This window comes from Kogia breviceps, chromosome 5 (assembly GCF_026419965.1).
Source record: "Kogia breviceps isolate mKogBre1 chromosome 5, mKogBre1 haplotype 1, whole genome shotgun sequence".
Lineage (NCBI taxonomy): Eukaryota > Metazoa > Chordata > Mammalia > Artiodactyla > Physeteridae > Kogia > Kogia breviceps.
This window is the reverse complement of record NC_081314.1, coordinates 62,381,364-62,398,506: the sequence shown is the minus strand read 5'-3', so window position 1 is coordinate 62,398,506 and position 17,143 is coordinate 62,381,364. Positions and strand designations below refer to the sequence as shown.

Here is a 17,143-nt window from a genome sequence, read left to right as displayed (position 1 = left end):
CAGCCATGTAGAGATCGGAAAGAAGAACATTCTAGGCAGAAGGAACAGCGAGTACAAAGGCCCTAGAGTCCATGTGTTTGGCATGTTTAAGGAACAGCATGATGGGCTGTGAGACAGGAACATGATGAGGAGGAAGGGGTGCTGTGTGAAATCAAATCCGAGAATAGACAGGACCAGATCAAATAGAACTTACAGATAAGAGTTGTGGATTTTAGTTTATGTGTAGTGGGAGGCCATTGGGAGATGTTAAGTGAGAGGTGACAAGATGTGATTTATGTCTAGAATTGTCAGTATGGCTTATATGAGGAGAATGCTAGGGGGATGAGAGTGTAGAGCAGAGACCATTAGGAGTTGCTGCCTACTACAAGTGAAAAAAGTTGGTAGCTTGGATTACTGTGGCATTTGAGTGTCCATGGAAAGAAATGGAATGACTTAGGAAATATATTTTGGAGGTAGGCTGACAAGACTTGCTGATAGATTGCATGTGTTGGCTTTAAGGAGGGATGGACTCAAGAAAAGGACCCCCTCGGCTTTTCTTGAGTAACTGGGTGGAGAGTAGTGTCATTTACTGACATGTGGATGAATAGTGGTGCTGGCACTGATGAGAAAGTTCTGTGGTGGGGAGGGAACCCAAATTTATGTTTTAGATGTTTTAAGTTGGATATGCCTCTTAAGAGTGCAATGTGTAGATCGCACGAAGGCAGTTGGGTATGTGGCTCTGAAAGTCAGAGATTGTCTTAGTCTGTTGGGGCTCCTATAAAATTACATAGGCTGGATTGCTTAAACAACAAACATTTATTTCTCACAGTTCTAAAGGCTGGAAGTCTGAGATCGGAGAGCTAGCATGCGTGGGTTCTGGCAAAGTCCTCTTCCAGATTGCAGACAGCCTTATATCCTTATATGGTAGAAAGAGGGCTGGGGAGCTCTCTGGCCTCTTCTTTAAAGGGCACTAATTAGGCTCTACCCTCATGACCTAATTACCTCCCAAAGGTCCCACCTCCAGATACCATCCCATTGGGATTAGATTTCAAAATAGGAATTTTAGAGGGACACAAGCAATCGGCCCATAACAGGGATGACGATAGGTAATTTGGGGAGTCACCAACTTATTGATTATATTTTAAAGGTGGGAGACTTGGTAAAACAACCTAGAGTTTGCGTATAGATGGAGATAAAAGAGGGCTGAGGGTAGTGCATTGGACGCTGCAGCATTTAGAGAATGAGAGATGGGGAGGTAAGAGGTAGTCATAGAAGAAAATAGAAGGAGGGAGTATGAATAGTATGGTGCTTCTTAGAGTTAGAGCATAATGACAGCACAGATGTGACTGTTGTATTTGACTCCTGGAGATCACTGTGACCACGGTAAAAGCACCTTTACAGCATTCCAGTGGCCAAAAAATGGAACTTAGCTCATTCCTTTAACTGCTTACATATCTGTCTCCTCCTCTAGACCATATGCTAGTCCTATTTATTTCTAGGGCTTAGCGCGTAGTAGATGGTGAATAAATATCTGTCTACCAGTTTGGATTTTACAGTGCAGTTTAAAGAATAATATATGGTTTTACCCTCATTTAGAATGCTTTTAGACCACTGACCCTTCCGACCAGTTTGTATCAGCTCAACCATAAACTTGTGAATAATAAATTAAATGAAACATGATGAGAGAGGAAAGCCATTTTATTTTTTAATTTTTTTTATTTTTTTGCGGTACGCGGGCCTCTCACCGTTGTGGCCTCTCCTGTTGCGGAACACAGGCTCCAGACGTGCAGGCTCAGTGGCCATGGCTCACGGGCCCAGCTGCTCCGCGGCACGTGGGATCCTCCTGGACCAGGGCACGAACCCGTGTCCCCTGCATCGGCAGGTGGACTCCCAACCACTGCGCCACCAGGGAAGCCCGGAAAGCCATTTTAATAGAGGTTCACAGTGTATCCTGAAGCCATCATGCTGTACTGAAAAAGGGCCTTGCTTTGGATTCAGAAGGCCTGCTTCAAGCTCCGGCCCCATTGCGAGGCCTCCTGAAGGTGTTGGGGGCAAGTTCCCCACACTCTCTGGATTGCAGTTTCTCAGCTGTCATATGTGGATAATATTAACAAATTCCTCTTACAGGATTTTTGTGAGTGGCAAATGAGCTAATGCATACGGGAATTCTTTGTAAGTAAAAAGATGCTCTGTAGGTGCTATTTTTATAAAAGTAATTGGATTATCCATTTCATTACTGACTTATAAAGTAGATTAGATCAGAGTGTCATAAAATTCATATTTAGGCAGTGGTCTATGAATGGCAACAAGTTGGGAGAGGACACAGATCTGGAAAATGTGGTACTTTTCCAGAAATATATAGGAAATTAATGTCTTTTGGCTTTGTTCTCTTATCGTTCCCAGATACATTTAATCATTCTGTTAGAATCAAAGAGTAGACTCTTCTACTTTAAGATGTAATAATCAAATCTAGCTAGTGGTCTGTTTATCCCACTGTTGCATATCTCTGAAAGAATAAAATTTATTTATTTATTTATTTTTCAGTGAATACATTAACTCAATTTGACAAATTTTCCTCACAGTGATTTCTCATTTCATTTTACTTCTAGGGTAAAAATCATGGTAAGAAACTCCGAAATTACTATGCAGCAAACAGCTGTCCTCCTCCTGCCAGAATGAGCAATGCAGTGGAACCTGTGGCTACTCCAGCTGTTCCAGTCCCTCCGCAGGTGAGACACGTGTGTCAAGGTGGGCACTGTCCTATGCACAGATGGTCATGGGTAAAATTTGTTGTTTATGTGCCCATCAAAGTACAGTTGAGCAAATATTCCTAAAAGGTCCTACTTAGTGCTTTTAACTCCTTGAACTCCGTGGTGCTGGATTTAATGCATGCAAAAATCCATGAATCCCAACATTTCTCATTGGCTTTGGTTATGGTGCATGAAATGATGAAACAAAATTATTTCATGAGTCTTTCTCTATGCGTTTCTCAAAATTCTGGGTTAAATGGCCCTGAATGTCTAGGCGAAGCCCTGAATGAGAGATTTTTAAACATTTATATCTCTATTGCAGTTAATCCCATTGACTTTATATTTTGCCTTCCAGCAAGATCAGTTTCTTGAGGCTGCCCTTTTCTTCTACGCAGAGAGCCTGTATAAACTCTTTCTGGACTTTGGTATCATGACACACACTTGAGAGCCAAGTTCCTTTCACTCTTTGGGAGATAGATCAGGTGCTTTGAGGCAAGATATTCCTGTACTTTAGTAGCCTCTGAAGTATGGATGCTACTCTGTCTTTGAAGTATTATTTTTCTATAGGTCATAAATAATAATAAATAATAATCACTTTAATTGAGTACTTACTATGCCAGGTACTCTGCTAAGCACTTTTCGTGCATTACTTCATTCAGAGCTGGGCCTAGTATGAGATGAGGGATGCACTTGACTTAGGCACAGAATTTAAGAGGAAGCCAAAATACTCAGTAATCAAGATAAATAATATGATATTTAAAAAATTCAAAATTAACGTGAAAAAGTCAATGGTGAACAAAATGTCAAAAACTTAAAGACAGAATAAGTGTTATTAATTTTCCTTTCGCCTTAGGCAGCAATGTGGCTTGGCATGGCACTGTTGCTGATCCTGTCTTTATTTAAAATTTTGATATTTTGTTCCTCATTGATTTTTTTTACAATAAGTTTGATTGGTCAAAATATTCCATTAAGGTTTTTTTTTTTCTATTTGTTTATTTTTGACTGCGTTGGGTCTTCGTTGCCACATGCGGGCTTTCTCTAGTTGCGGCGAGCGGGGGCTATTCTTCCTTGCGGTGCGCAGGCTTCTCATTGCAGTGGCCTCTCTTGTTGCGGAGCACGGGCTCTAGGCACGCGGGCTTCAGTAGCTGTGGCTCGTGGGCTCAGTAGTTGTGGCTCACGGCTCTGGAGCACAGGCTCAGTAGTTGTGGCACTCAGGCTTAGCTGCTCCACGACATATGTGATCTTCCCGGACTAGGGCTCGAACCCATGTCCCCTGCAGTGGCAGGTGGATTCTTAACTGCTGTGCCACAAGGGAAGCCCCCCATTAAGTATTTTTAATCCTGATTGCTGAGTTTTTTTTGATGCTCCCTTAAATTGTGTGCCCATGGAAAGTGCCTCTCTTGCCTCATTCTTGGCCTGGGTCCTGACTTCATTTAATGCTTGCAACAACTCAGAGGTATTGACCTTATTTCTCAAAGTATGATCCATGGGCCAGCAGCATTGGTTTCACCCGGAAGTTTATTAAAAGCCCAGGTAAACTAAGTAACTTGTCCATCGTGTTACAAATTTTATAAAGTGGTGGAGCAATGATTTCTCTTGACCTTAGACTTCTACTCCTAAACACCATGGTATAATTTTACTTTTCTGAGTGTCAGTTTTTCAGTACTTACAGTGTGGATAGCAATATCAGCTATTCACGTCCTCATGAATTTGTGGGGAAAATGAGATATGTTAAAAAGAATCAGAGGACAGGAAAATACCCAGAGAGATCTTCAGGCTGAGTAGTTGTCACAGTGCTAATACCTGAAGGCTGCTCTAAAAATGGACAGCTGCTTCCTGTTAGGGACTGTTTTCAGCTGGCTCCACCCTCCTGGACAAACAGCCTTAGGCTTCTTTCATAGCATAGCCCTTTGTGATTTTTGAAAACAGTGATCGTGTCCCCAGAAAAATCTTCCCTTCCAGGTGAAACAGTACTATTTCCTTCAGCTGGTCCTGATATGATACACTTTCCAGATTCTTTATTGTATATTTTATTCTTCTTTAGCCAAAATCTAATGTGTCATGTTTTGTTAACCCAGCAATATTTACTGAGTTCATACTATTTTCCAGGCACTGTTTTAGGCTTCCCTTAACTCACTGTTTCCCAACCTGAATACAATTGTCTGTATCTGCTGGTTACTTCCCCCGTAATTATATTTTATCTGTAGCTAATTTATAGACTCTGAGGACAGGGGCTCATTTTTTAAATACATGTCTGTATATCACTTTTGCATTAGGTAGCAAGCCCTATAAACAGTAGGCATTCAGTAAATACTTGCTGATGGATTCTGGGAGGACTTTGTAATGTGATTTTAGGCCTTACCTGTACTGCCCTAAATCTTCCATATTGGGTTTTTAAACTTCTTTTCTAAAATTTCTTCAATGGAGATAGCGATGAGGCATTCATCAGTTTGGTACACAGGTGATTGTAATGCAAAACCATGATTGTCTCCCAGCCATTTTTTCTTTTTTCTTTCTGGAATGAATTATTTCCTGTCCTCATAAAGCTGAGTGTTCATGGTCATGCCATAACGTTCGGTTATTTTTCAACTCTTAGAAGGAAAGAACTTTGAGGAGAAGAAGAGAATAAAGTGCACATTTTAAAACCTTGTTTCTCGTGTCTTTGCTGTCAGATGAGCTCCTTTAAGCCAGGAGGCAGAGTGATTCTGGCCACAGAGAATGATTACTGTAAGCTCTGTGATGCCTCCTTCAGTTCTCCGGCTGTGGCCCAGGCTCACTATCAAGGGAAGAATCATGCCAAGAGGCTGCGGCTCGCGGAAGCCCAGAGTAACTCATTCTCGTAGGTATTGCTGTTTTCTCTTAGGCCAGCGTGTTATGTGAGTCTAACTGTCTCTAGAGAGAAAAGAGTTGAAAGGGATCCTTGTTTAGAAGTCTCACTCTTTTGAAATTTCTCTTCTCCAGAGAATCCTCAGAGGTTGGTCAACGGCGGACCCGGAAAGAAGGGAATGAATATAAGATGATGCCTAATAGGAGAAATATGTATGCAGTACAGAATAATTCAGGTATTCTGTGGATTTCCACATACCTTCACTACGATCTGCAAATGGTCTCCTCTATTTTTATTTCCTTTAATGGTAATAGATAGCCCTGAGAATTTGGGGTTAGCTGTTGTTTTGTGGAATTGGTCTAGTGGTTTTTCAAACTGGTGTTTACTTCAGGTCTTATTTATTTATTTATTCATTTCCTATTTAGTGTATTATTTATTTTGATTTTAAACCAAGTCTATGTTTTAAGGTCTCTTATCCTAGTACCTTTATGTTTCTTCTGGTATTTGTCAACTGAGACATTTAAATGCTTTATAAAAATGGGCTATTTGGTTTAAAGTTACACCATATTAAATCTCCATTTATTGGGGAAAATAAAAATTATAGCAGTGGTGTTTAACCAGGATAGTGACTCAGATTATCTGGGGAGTTTTTATAAAATACACATGGCTGAACCATGACTTAGAGATTTTCAATCAGTAAATTTAGAGTGGTACTCAGATATATGTGTGTTTTGAAAATGCTTCCTCAGTGATTCTGATATATACCTTCAGTTCAGAATTACTAGTTTATAGGAATATTTCCTGCATTTTCTGATTACCTTCAGTAGGGAGAGTAGGACTGAGAAGTCCCTCATCCTTTCCCTACCCCAGCCTCCAATACATACACATATGAGCAGAGGTCACTCAGGTGAACAGTAAAACAAACAAACAACAACAACAAAAAGCTAATTGGAAAGGCAAGAGGAGCATAGAAGAAAAGGGACATATAGAAAGCACAATGTAATAAGATTAATGAAAATCTAAACATATATTAGTAATTGCAATAAATGTAAACTTACTAAAGTCCCAGTTAAAAGACAAAGATTTTAAGATTAGGTAAAAAATATTCAGCTGAAATGAAGGAAGCTGAGATAGGTCTCTTAATATTAGATTAAAAAAACTTTAGGACAGAAGGTGGTTTAGACTTATGTTCTCTGATCAGAGTACAATTAAATGAGATGTCAATAATAAAAATATAAAAAAGCAAACAAAATTTTTATGTGTTTGGAAGTTTTTAAACATTTCTAAATAACTCATAGGCCAAAGAAGAAATCATACTGGTGATGGAGAATTCTTAGACCTAGATAGTAATAAAAATACATCAATATCTGTAGCATGCAGTTAAAGTAACATTTTGAGAAAAGCCTTAAATGTTTATTATTATAGTAGAAAGGAAAAGCAGAAAATTATTGAGCTAATGGTCCAACTTAAGAAGTCAGTTACGTAAAGAAAAAAATTATCAATAATTCCACCATTTTTGTATACATCATTCCAATTCTTTGTGTATGTTAGTTCTGTAAAATGGAAATGTAATCATATTTTGTGATATTCTTATTTTACTTAATAGCATATTATAATCAAATATTGTTACTAAAGAATTTTCTATAACATTGTTTTTAGTGACTGTATAGTTTTTCATTGCATTCATTAACCATGATTTTTCAAGTTATATTTTTGGATCTTTCCTTTACCCTCACCCTCCCAAAAAAGCTTTTATAAACTCTGACGAAATAAATGTCCTTGCTCATAAATCTCTATGCAAAAATTCTCAACATTTTCTTAGTATAATTCTTAGAAGTAGAAATTTTGGATTAAAGAATTAGCATAATTATACAGATTTTGATATAATGCTTGGAAATGAAAGTATTTTTTAAATTATATTTACTTTTTAGAGACGTTGCCATTTAGAGTTTGGGTCTGGCTCTATAGTAACATTTCTGATGATAGTTGGAGGAATCATTTTAGCTTTTTGGATTGAACCTATATAAAATTGTAATTTTTAAAACCCATTAACTTTACATTCTTTTAAAGCTAGGAATCTGTGAATCTTATACTTTGAGCTTAGAATTACAAATTACAGTGATAATTGGTCAGACCACCATTCACTTAGTATGGTGAAGTGAATACATTACTTTTGCCTCTTGCTTTAGCAGGTCCTTACTTCAATCCCCGCTCTCGGCAGAGAATTCCACGTGATCTGGCCATGTGCGTTACTCCAAGTGGCCAGTTTTACTGCTCCATGTGTAATGTTGGGGCCGGCGAAGAAATGGAATTCCGGCAACATTTAGAGAGCAAGCAACATAAAAGCAAGGTGTCTGAACAGCGGTACAGGAATGAGATGGAGAATCTGGGATATGTATAGTGATTGTCATATTCAGATAGAGCAGCTTGTCCTGCCTGTTGTTAGCCTTCTGTCAACATGTTCTGCTTTGTAGTTCTTTTGATATGAGTACATTCCTCTGCTTAATGTTAATACACGTAACTTGCAGTGGTACCATGAGGTGTCAAAACTGGGGAAGGAAGAGAACATGCTTAAGTCATGATGCTTTTTCAGGTCAGTTGTGTTGAGCTGCTTAAAGCCTGTGACCTACCTACCCCATGATAAATAACTTTTTATCTTGACCAAGTCCTGGTCAACTAGTAGCCTGACCACTTAGAGCTTTAGCTATTTAAAAACTTCATCTTTTTTTTGCAATTTTAGTGTTACATACTGCTAAATAAATAATTTTATTGAGTTCTTGCTTCAGATCATAGTAAAAACAGATAAGCAAAGATTTTAGTTTCCCAAGGCTTCTTTGGAATCACCACCTCAACTCAATGCATTGTCAGTAGGATATACTATGTAAAACTGCATTAGAGTCCTTCCCAGGACAGTTTTTCTCTTTATCATGTCCTCCAATTATTGAAATGCAGGTTTTCTTGGATTCAGACAGTTCTGATGTGCTTGTGTACTTCCAAACAGTGAAACTTCATTTCCAGTTGTGAATTTCACAAATTTAAATTCACCTTCTTCCCGCCTCTTTTTTCCTCCCAGTTGAATTAGCTTATCCAATAAGCTCATTTTCATGCCCCAGCTATGTTGTGGGTTTTCCAAGCCCCACATTTGAATATCCAATGAGTTTAGAATAGATGTGATTTTTTTTTTTAAATACGTTTTTTTCAGTTGGTTTTAGGAAATGGAATGTGTTTGATATTTCAATGTAGAGTTACTTGATGATAATAACATGTACTTATATGATGGTCTCAACTGTAAGTTCAGATCCTTTGATGTTTGTTTTGGTGAACTTTTTAGGTAAACAGATCCTTACGTTTTACTTACATTCTTGTTTGTCTTGCTAGTTTGTTGACTTTCCTGAAAAATACCACACCTTTACTATTTCTGAGATAGAGAAGAATTTTTTTTAAAAGTTAATCAAATTTTAGCATCATCATTTCCAATAGAAAAATACCTGAACTTTGGCATTATTCTTTATAATCTAGCTTCCTTGAAGATAATAAAAGTATATTATAGATTACTTTCATATCTGATAATTTCAACAGTATTATTATTTTTGTTCTTTGTTTTTAAAATGAGAAGCTCTAGTGTTATATCTAGATTAAATAATGGAGGATTCTACAAACTTTCATTAAACCATATTTTACCTATTTACTATATTTACATGGATAAGACTGGTGCTCATCCATACTTCTTTTGAAAGGCCATGTTCACCAGGTAGTTTACATTGAGCAATATCTTTGCACTATGGTAAATTCACTTTTGATTGCTTATATTATTAATTAAAAATAAAACTCCTATTTTTCCTTGAAAATTCTGTAGGCAAAGAGATGAGGAGAAGGAAAATTATAATCATCATTCTTCTCCCTTAGTATTTCTGAACAATTTTTAAATACTAGACCCATATTTAAAATTAAGTTTTGTGATTAACCTCCGGTATACCACCAAGTTGCCCTTCTGTTGAAGTGGTGGTTTTTTGAAAAGTAAAATTGCTTAGTAATTTTATTTTTTCCCAGAAACAGAAGAATGAAATAATATTCTGTTGAGGTTCTATGTAGACCTGTGACTCTTAGTATAATAACCCTTTTTGTAGTAATCTATAAAGTATAATTGATTATTTTAGGGCAATTTAGAGCTTATCTTATTGGTCAGTAGGTTACTCATTTTGCTGCTAAGTATAATTTTTTGGTAGATTTTAATATGACAGTTCTGGCCACATGGTTCTGTGATTATTTAAAAATCTCATTTTTTCCCCTCTCTGTATGTGTGACTATATATATGTATACACATGTATAGGTATGTATGTGTATATATATATGTTTTTATATATATACACACACATATATGTATAAAACTATGTACATATAGCTTTATGTGATACCATAGAGAAGATTTCATTGAATCCTTAGATAACAGTAAAAGATTGTGGATAAGAATTTACATTTTACAAAAGTGGCATTCATCCACTTTCGGTTTTTCCTTTGCAAATAAAATTAAAGGAAGGATTCCTTCTACTCTCCCCACATAACAATTTCATTATATATATATAACAGCAGTGGACTTAAGGCCTTAATGTTTTTCCTGGCCTTGCATATTCAGGTTTCTCATCTCTCAGTGCCCTTAATGGATGTTATGAATCCATAAACGCATTTTCTTTTAAAGAAAAAAGTTAGATTTATAGTGTTAATTCTTACTTGTTATATTTCTTTGCACTAAAAAAGAGCGATGTGTTTGTTTTATATGACACTTTAGATACCATATTGCCTACAATAGCTGGGTTTGCTCCTTAATTTCCAAACTCTAGGAAGTTGATAAATAACTTCTATGATGATTTATAAAGGTTACATACACGTCCAAAAAAATCACACATCTCTGTGACAGAGAGATTATGTTTTGAGCTTGTTACCTTGCAATATTATCCTGTGTTCCATAGGTGAAACAAAGGGTGACAGAGGTGTCAGAAAGGAAATGCCTAAATAAATACATCTCTTCATGGTACAATTTCTCATACTCATGCATTCCTTACAGACAGTGTTTTTTTCCCCCTGTCAAAGAAGGCTGTTGTTACTACTGCAGTCAGTGATACGTGATCTCATTTGGTTTCATTTAGTGAAATCGAGTCCTGCTCTTTATTGTGCTTTAGAATTTGCACCCTGTGCTCCCCAGGAATCATGTTAGTATCTTTTTATATTCTGTATATAAGGATGGACAGAGGCCTAACCAATGGACAACCTTTAGTCAAATAAGTAGATTCGAGTAATCATCTGCAAGAAGCACTCAGAGCATCAAAGTCTCTTTTCTCTGTGAATATCTTTGTGTAAGTTGTCATTCAAAAATCAGTGTTCGAAGGTGACAATTAGAAACTCTTCTAAGATATTGAGGGCAAGAAGTTGTGAAGGAAAAATTTTGATGTTCCAATTAAAAGATTGGATTGCTTATGCCTTCGAAGTGTTTTTTCAAAAATGTTCAGCTACAGAACCGAGTGTGCCATGTAATCCTTTGGACCCCACATTGAAAACACTTTGTCGGTCTTGTCTTTGTATATCACGTACTGCAACTTGTAAATATGTGCATGTTGTTTATGACGTTTGTCTGCTTGTGTCTTATTGCACTGAATTCTGCAAGGTGAATACTTGTTTTATACCATTCATTTAGAAAAAGTTCCGCCTCCAACTCCTCCTCCCTATTGCCCCTTTTCATTAGTTGGTAAACTTAGAAAACCATTTAGAGTTTTTGAAACCCTGAGATTGAATGAAGAATCATGGCTATCAGAGATCATCCCCATGTCCCTCTTACTTAAACAGCTAAAAGGAAAGCATGAGATCTTCCACTTTATTTTACAGAGCTGTTCTCCAGTACTGGTGTGCTTGCTTGTAGCTACACTATCTACACTTTGAACAAGGATAAAAGGATATATGTATATATCTATATCTGGTTAAATCTTCCTCTGTAAATAGACTCGAAGGATTAGGGGTGGGATTAATGATTCCTTCACTCCTGAATTGCTGGGATTATGAGCAACGACAGTTTGAGGACTATCCAGTGACCCATGTGAAACGAGTCTTGCTTGTGTCAGGGGAGACAGGTAACTGTTTTGCATAATATCCTCTACAGAGAGGCCTAGGAGTGATGGATTTGGAACCTAATCTGTTTTGTTTCCTCAGTGTCAGAACATAGGCTGGAAGTACCTTCTAAAAAAACTTGGTGGGACATGTACTAAAGACAACAGAGCTGCTTTAGAGATAGAGAAGTGTTTTGTCAGTATAGGCAAAAGTTTAATGCAGGATTTTGAACAGATATTTAAAAAATACTCCACCTTACCAACTTTTTTTTTTTTTTTTTTTTTAACAAGCCAAATCACCCTTCAGGAGCTTCAGGCATAATAAAGAATGTTTTGTTGTTGCTTTAGTTTTTTGGTGGTGGACCACTGCCATTGTGAGCTATTACTATCAATCTAACTGAATGGGCAAATAGCTGTGTAAATAGCTTCTCATATGATATTTCTACTGATAGCTGTTTGACTTTGCCTTCCTGTTATGAATGGGAGGATCATTTATCAACTCCCTTTCTGGGTAGCTACCAAAAAAAATACTGACTTATGGTACCATGTGACCCTGTCTTTGATAAGCCCAGAATATGAGTGCCTTTAGCAAGTTTTAGCATTTCACAGAGAGAAGAGATGATAAAATTATTGCCATTAATCATGATTCATAAAACAGGAGCTCGGAATAACAAAGCTTTATGTGCATTCTGTGTTCTACATCTTTTTTTTTCTTTATGCAATCTCAATTTGATATTGAGTAAGGCTGTGTCATTATTGATCAGGAAGCGTACATCCTGAAAATGAATCCAGTTGTCCCAGACTGGCAACAGTCACTGATTTTTTTTTTTTCTCCTTGATCTGTGTTACATTTATATTTAGTGAATAGTAGTGTGGTGGATTGGAAGAGCTTGATATTGAAGTCTGGAAAAACTTTATTCCAGTGTCTTTTTCAAACTTATCTAATACTGTAGAGAGGATAGAATTATGTATTTGCAAATGAAGTGTGTGAAAAGACTGTCTTCACAATACTTATTAATTGTGCTAGTTCATCTCTACGTTAAAAACAGGCATCTTCACAAATCAGGTTCAAGGTGTTTTAAAGCAAAATTTTCCTTACTTCAATTAATTTAAAATTTTAAATTGCCTGAGTACTTTGAGTCTTTAAAACACACTGCCAACTTAATTTTATTGTAGAAATATTAACATTTTTCTTGAAATTTTATTATGAAAAATTTTAAACATAGAGTTGAAGAATTTTACAATACACTATCACTAGATTCTACCATCAACATTTTCCAGTACTTGTATTACTGCATATCTGTCTATCCCTCTATTTATCCATCAAAATGGAGTTTTTAAAAATACACATTTTAATGTAAATTTCAGACATTTCCCTTAAACACTTCAGCATAGGTGGCATTAACTGTAGTTTAATATTTGTCTGCATATTAACATCTTTTAAAAAGCTGTGTATGAAGTTGAAAACCTGAGCCAATTAACATGTGTCCTTTTCTCCTGTGGACTTTAGCCTTCCCCTTTCAGTTTCTGTACGTGCTTAGAGTGAGGGAAGACGACTCCTTTTCAAACTGAAGTTTTCTGGTGTTGGTCGTTTTAAATGCTAATTGTCATACATTTTAAAGCTTCATGACAAGAATTTTTTCTTTACCCCTCCTCTTATGATGTATTTTTGCTGAACTATGCAGCTTCTTTAGAAAACTGTAAATTAACTGATTGGGGTTTATTAAATCAGCTTATACCTCATTTCAATCTACTGCTGCTTTTCTCCATGGTATCACTTCTTTTACTACTTTCACATGTTCTACCAGGAAGTAGAGACGAGTAGAGTCAACCCCATAGACTATTAGCTGTTTTAATCAACTCTACAGGAACAGATTGAGTAGTTTAGAAAGTGGAACCATTAATTTATCTAAAGCCTTTGACTTCCCTGAGAATTGTAATTGCCCATGCTTTCTCTTAGCCATAATTAGCAGGATTAAAAATGATTGTACTGTACGATGAGTTGTTGAAATTGTGAGCCTTAGTAACCATCATCAGCTTTACTCTAGTACTGTTTAGGAAAAAGTTTTGACATACGCCTTTATTTTTATGCCAATTTTTTTTTGTGGACAAAATCGGAAGAATTTAAGTGACTTACTGCAGGTCATGAAGAGTCAGAGGGTAAGTCAGAACTGAAACGTCAGTATTCCTGATGCATGTTCTTGTGCTTGCTTGATAAAATTCATGGCTTTCAAAATAACACTTCCTTTGGGGCCCTTAAAATGAAAATATGTATTTTTACTAATTAGACTTTCATTTTTAGACATTTCACAATTCTTTGAACTTCAAGATTTTTCCATGGTCAGAGTTCCTCATTAAGTCAATGCAGCTGCTAAAACTATCACTAACAATACAGGTTTTATCAGAGTTCCTTTTGCATTATATAACCTTCTTGATTGATTCATAACTCTTTCTATGTAAGTGCTTAAGTGACCCCCTCACTAGTGAAAATAAATGTTCTATATCGCTGATTATATGTATATTCTCTACATGATATATTTTTTTAAGGAAAAGTAACCCCATGTGTCCGGATGGACGATATTACCCTAGGGCAAAGCACATATAAAGCAGTTTATTTCTACTCTGAAAAATCTGGCATTTATGGGAACAAAACTCTTTTAGAATGGCTGGTCATTGTTTTGCCTTCTTTTGGTACTTGAGCATCTTTCTGTGGTTTTGTAAATTAGTGTGTCGTTTTTGTAAGAATTTCATGTTATTCTGTATTAATTGGTATTCACCTTGTGGTATCCTCAGCTGTGCTGCCATTATAATTTACTTTGGGTATGGTGTGTCTGCTTTGAAATGCCTTGCTAGAGTATGTCAGACTCTGCTCTAAAGCATTTCATGTATCTGCTAGGAGAATAAGTTGCCTCTCTTGGATGTATGTTCTAGATCCAGAAGCAAAACTGATTTTGCTTTCACTGTTAATGTTGCATTTTAGCACAGTCATTGTTTTAAATTAGAGAATAAAATCGTGGAAAACAAAGGGAGGCTTTAGAACCCTTCATTTAATGGCATGGCAAACTTTTAAAACTGCTTTTACTGTTTCACTAGGACAATGTCTCTGGTAAAGGATATAGCTAAAAAATGCCAGCCAAAACTGTATGAAATTGGGATTGTTTCCTACAATTTTCCCTAAATGTCATACAGGGGTTTAACATCTGTATATGCTGTATATGCTATGTGCCAGTCACCACTTTGGAAATCTGTTTGTGTTCTGAGGCTACATAAATGACAAAAGTGTCATGGGATTAAAACCACTCAGCTGTGAATTGTGAAACCGAAATTGCTCTTTTGGTTTTATTTTCTTCAGCATATTGGATAGAGAAATCTGAAAGTTATTTAAAATTTACACTGCTTATGTTGATGGCTCATTTTGGCTGTGTATACTCACTTATGTATTGATTTCTGATAAAGGCTTGACATTATTATAAGTCATTTTGTGTTCAATTTAATAAAAGAGTTTCTGAGTCTTGTCTGCAGATCATTTGCTTATGAGTTGGAGATCAAGGAAAGAAGGTACATTGTCAGCACTGAGGTGCTGAGGTGTTATTTTATGGGTTTTTTTTGCGGTGCGCGGGCCTCTCACTGTTGTGGCCCCTCCCGCTGCGGAGCACAGGCTCCGGTCGCGCAGGCTCAGCGGCCATGGCTCACGGGCCCAGCCGCTCCGCGGCATGTGGGATCTTCCCGGACCGGGGCACGAACCCGTGTCCCCTGCATCGGCAGGCGGTCTCTCAACCCCTGAGCCACCAGGGAAGCCCCTGAGGTGTTATTTTTGATGCAGATGGTTGATGGCTGTGGATTCACCATTCATCAGTCTGCATGTACTCTGCCACCTTCTTGAACTCATGCAGAGTATTGTCAGCTACTTGGGCTTGCAGTAGAATTGACCCAGCTGCCCACACTACCTACCCCTTTCCCCCATCACTGGCGTTCGCCTGGGACTGGAGCGAGTTCTCAATTTTATTGATATATTTAAAAGTTTATCTTTCCTTTAAATTCTGAGAAAAGTTGCTTAGCGGGACCATAACTGCTGCTTCTGGAAATAAACACATATTAAAAGGTGTATATGCCCACTAATCTTTTGTGTATTTCACATATAAAATACTCTTGCAAATATAATCAGCTTATATAAACAATATATTATAGGGGTATGATCATTTAAGCATTCTGGTTAACTGTATGCAATGTGCTTTTGAAGTTGAATGCTTATTTTTAAAAGATTATAGGCCTGGAAGGTGCTGTTGTGGTTTTTTTAATTGGCATGCAAGACACATACACTTACTGTCGTGGGAAAAATTCTTGTGTCTGCACAGAAAAAATGTTTCTGAATGAAGTGAACAGATTGCATTGAATCTGTCTGTGTGTTGTAAAATACTCAAGGCATCGGCACATTTTATTAAGTCATCTACAAGAGATTTTTAGCTTAAAAGAAAGCCACGATAATGGGCATAAAAACAGAGTTTTAAACCACTTGAGCTTGTCAGATTTTCTTTCTTCAGACATTTCTGAGGCTTATGTGTTTGCTGAAAATCTTTTCAAGGTCAAGCATGGGGTGTTATCTTTTAAAATTGCCTGTATGGAAAAGACTAACACTGAACTTTCCCAGTCTGTTATAAATTGATACAAGATTGTTAAGATCAGAAATAGATCTTTTTGTGATAAGTTTTAAGATTTTTATCATCTGAGTTGAAACTTAACCCACCAAGTTTTATTCCTATTTGTGAGACATTCATAAACTGTTGAAAATTGGGAACTTAGAAAAAGATAAATACAGGTAACTATTTTGAAGTATAAATATTATTTCATAGAGATGTGATTATGAGTTCTTACTCTGTATCAGAAAACAAAAGTCACCTGAAAATACACTCCATAGTGTGTGTGTGTGTGTGTGTGTGTGTGTGTGTGTGTGAGAGAGAGAGAGAGAGTGAGAGAGAGAGAGAGATGTGTATTGAGGGGAGTAGATGGAAAGATGGAAATATGTTTAAGATGATCAAATACTTGTAATGAAGTATGTCCAAAAGGAACAGACGGAAATTTGCCACTGGAAGAAATATGCTCCACCACGGGCAGTCTATAACTTCTGCTTGGCATTTTGGATAAGTTTCTAAGTATGTAATTGATCTTCAAATATGTTTTGGCTGGCAGCCATCCCTCCAGACAGGAACAGGATGTCTTTCATATTAGCCTCAATTTTTTAATCTTTGCTGATGATAGAGGCTCTTCTCTATCTTGTTTTCTGGAAACAGCTTACCAGGTTATGGACTTTGACCAAAGGTATCTAGTGCCACCCTGTGGACTCTCTAAGTCTTGCAGTTAGCAGTTTGAATGTGGTTGGTACACTACCTTTGGAGCAGGATCTTTGGCTAAAAAATACCTAGTGGTGGAAAGGACTTTTTATCCGTAAATAAAGCAAAGGCAGATATATCTTTGGGAGATACTGAGGAGTGTAT

At 36.9% G+C, this 17,143-nt stretch overlaps 1 protein-coding gene across 13 annotated transcripts in view; it reads left to right on the top strand.

The window, feature by feature from the left end:
* Window positions 1-15,166, top strand: part of ZMAT3 (zinc finger matrin-type 3) — a 32,182-nt gene extending 17,016 nt beyond the window's left edge. For 7 of the 13 annotated variants that reach the window (XM_059064596.2, XM_067034042.1, XM_067034043.1 and 4 more), the window contains 4 exons: window positions 2,589-2,708; window positions 5,402-5,568; window positions 5,691-5,791; window positions 7,746-15,166. In XM_059064596.2, the coding sequence (XP_058920579.1) occupies window positions 2,589-2,708; window positions 5,402-5,568; window positions 5,691-5,791; window positions 7,746-7,957 (600 nt within the window). In that variant the 3' untranslated portion in view covers window positions 7,958-15,166. The remainder of the gene's footprint in view (window positions 1-2,588; window positions 2,709-5,401; window positions 5,569-5,690; window positions 5,792-7,745) is intronic. The other 6 variants (XM_067034050.1, XM_067034048.1, XM_067034047.1 and 3 more) reach the window with 1 other exon arrangement.
* The last annotated feature ends 1,977 nt before the right edge of the window (window positions 15,167-17,143 follow it).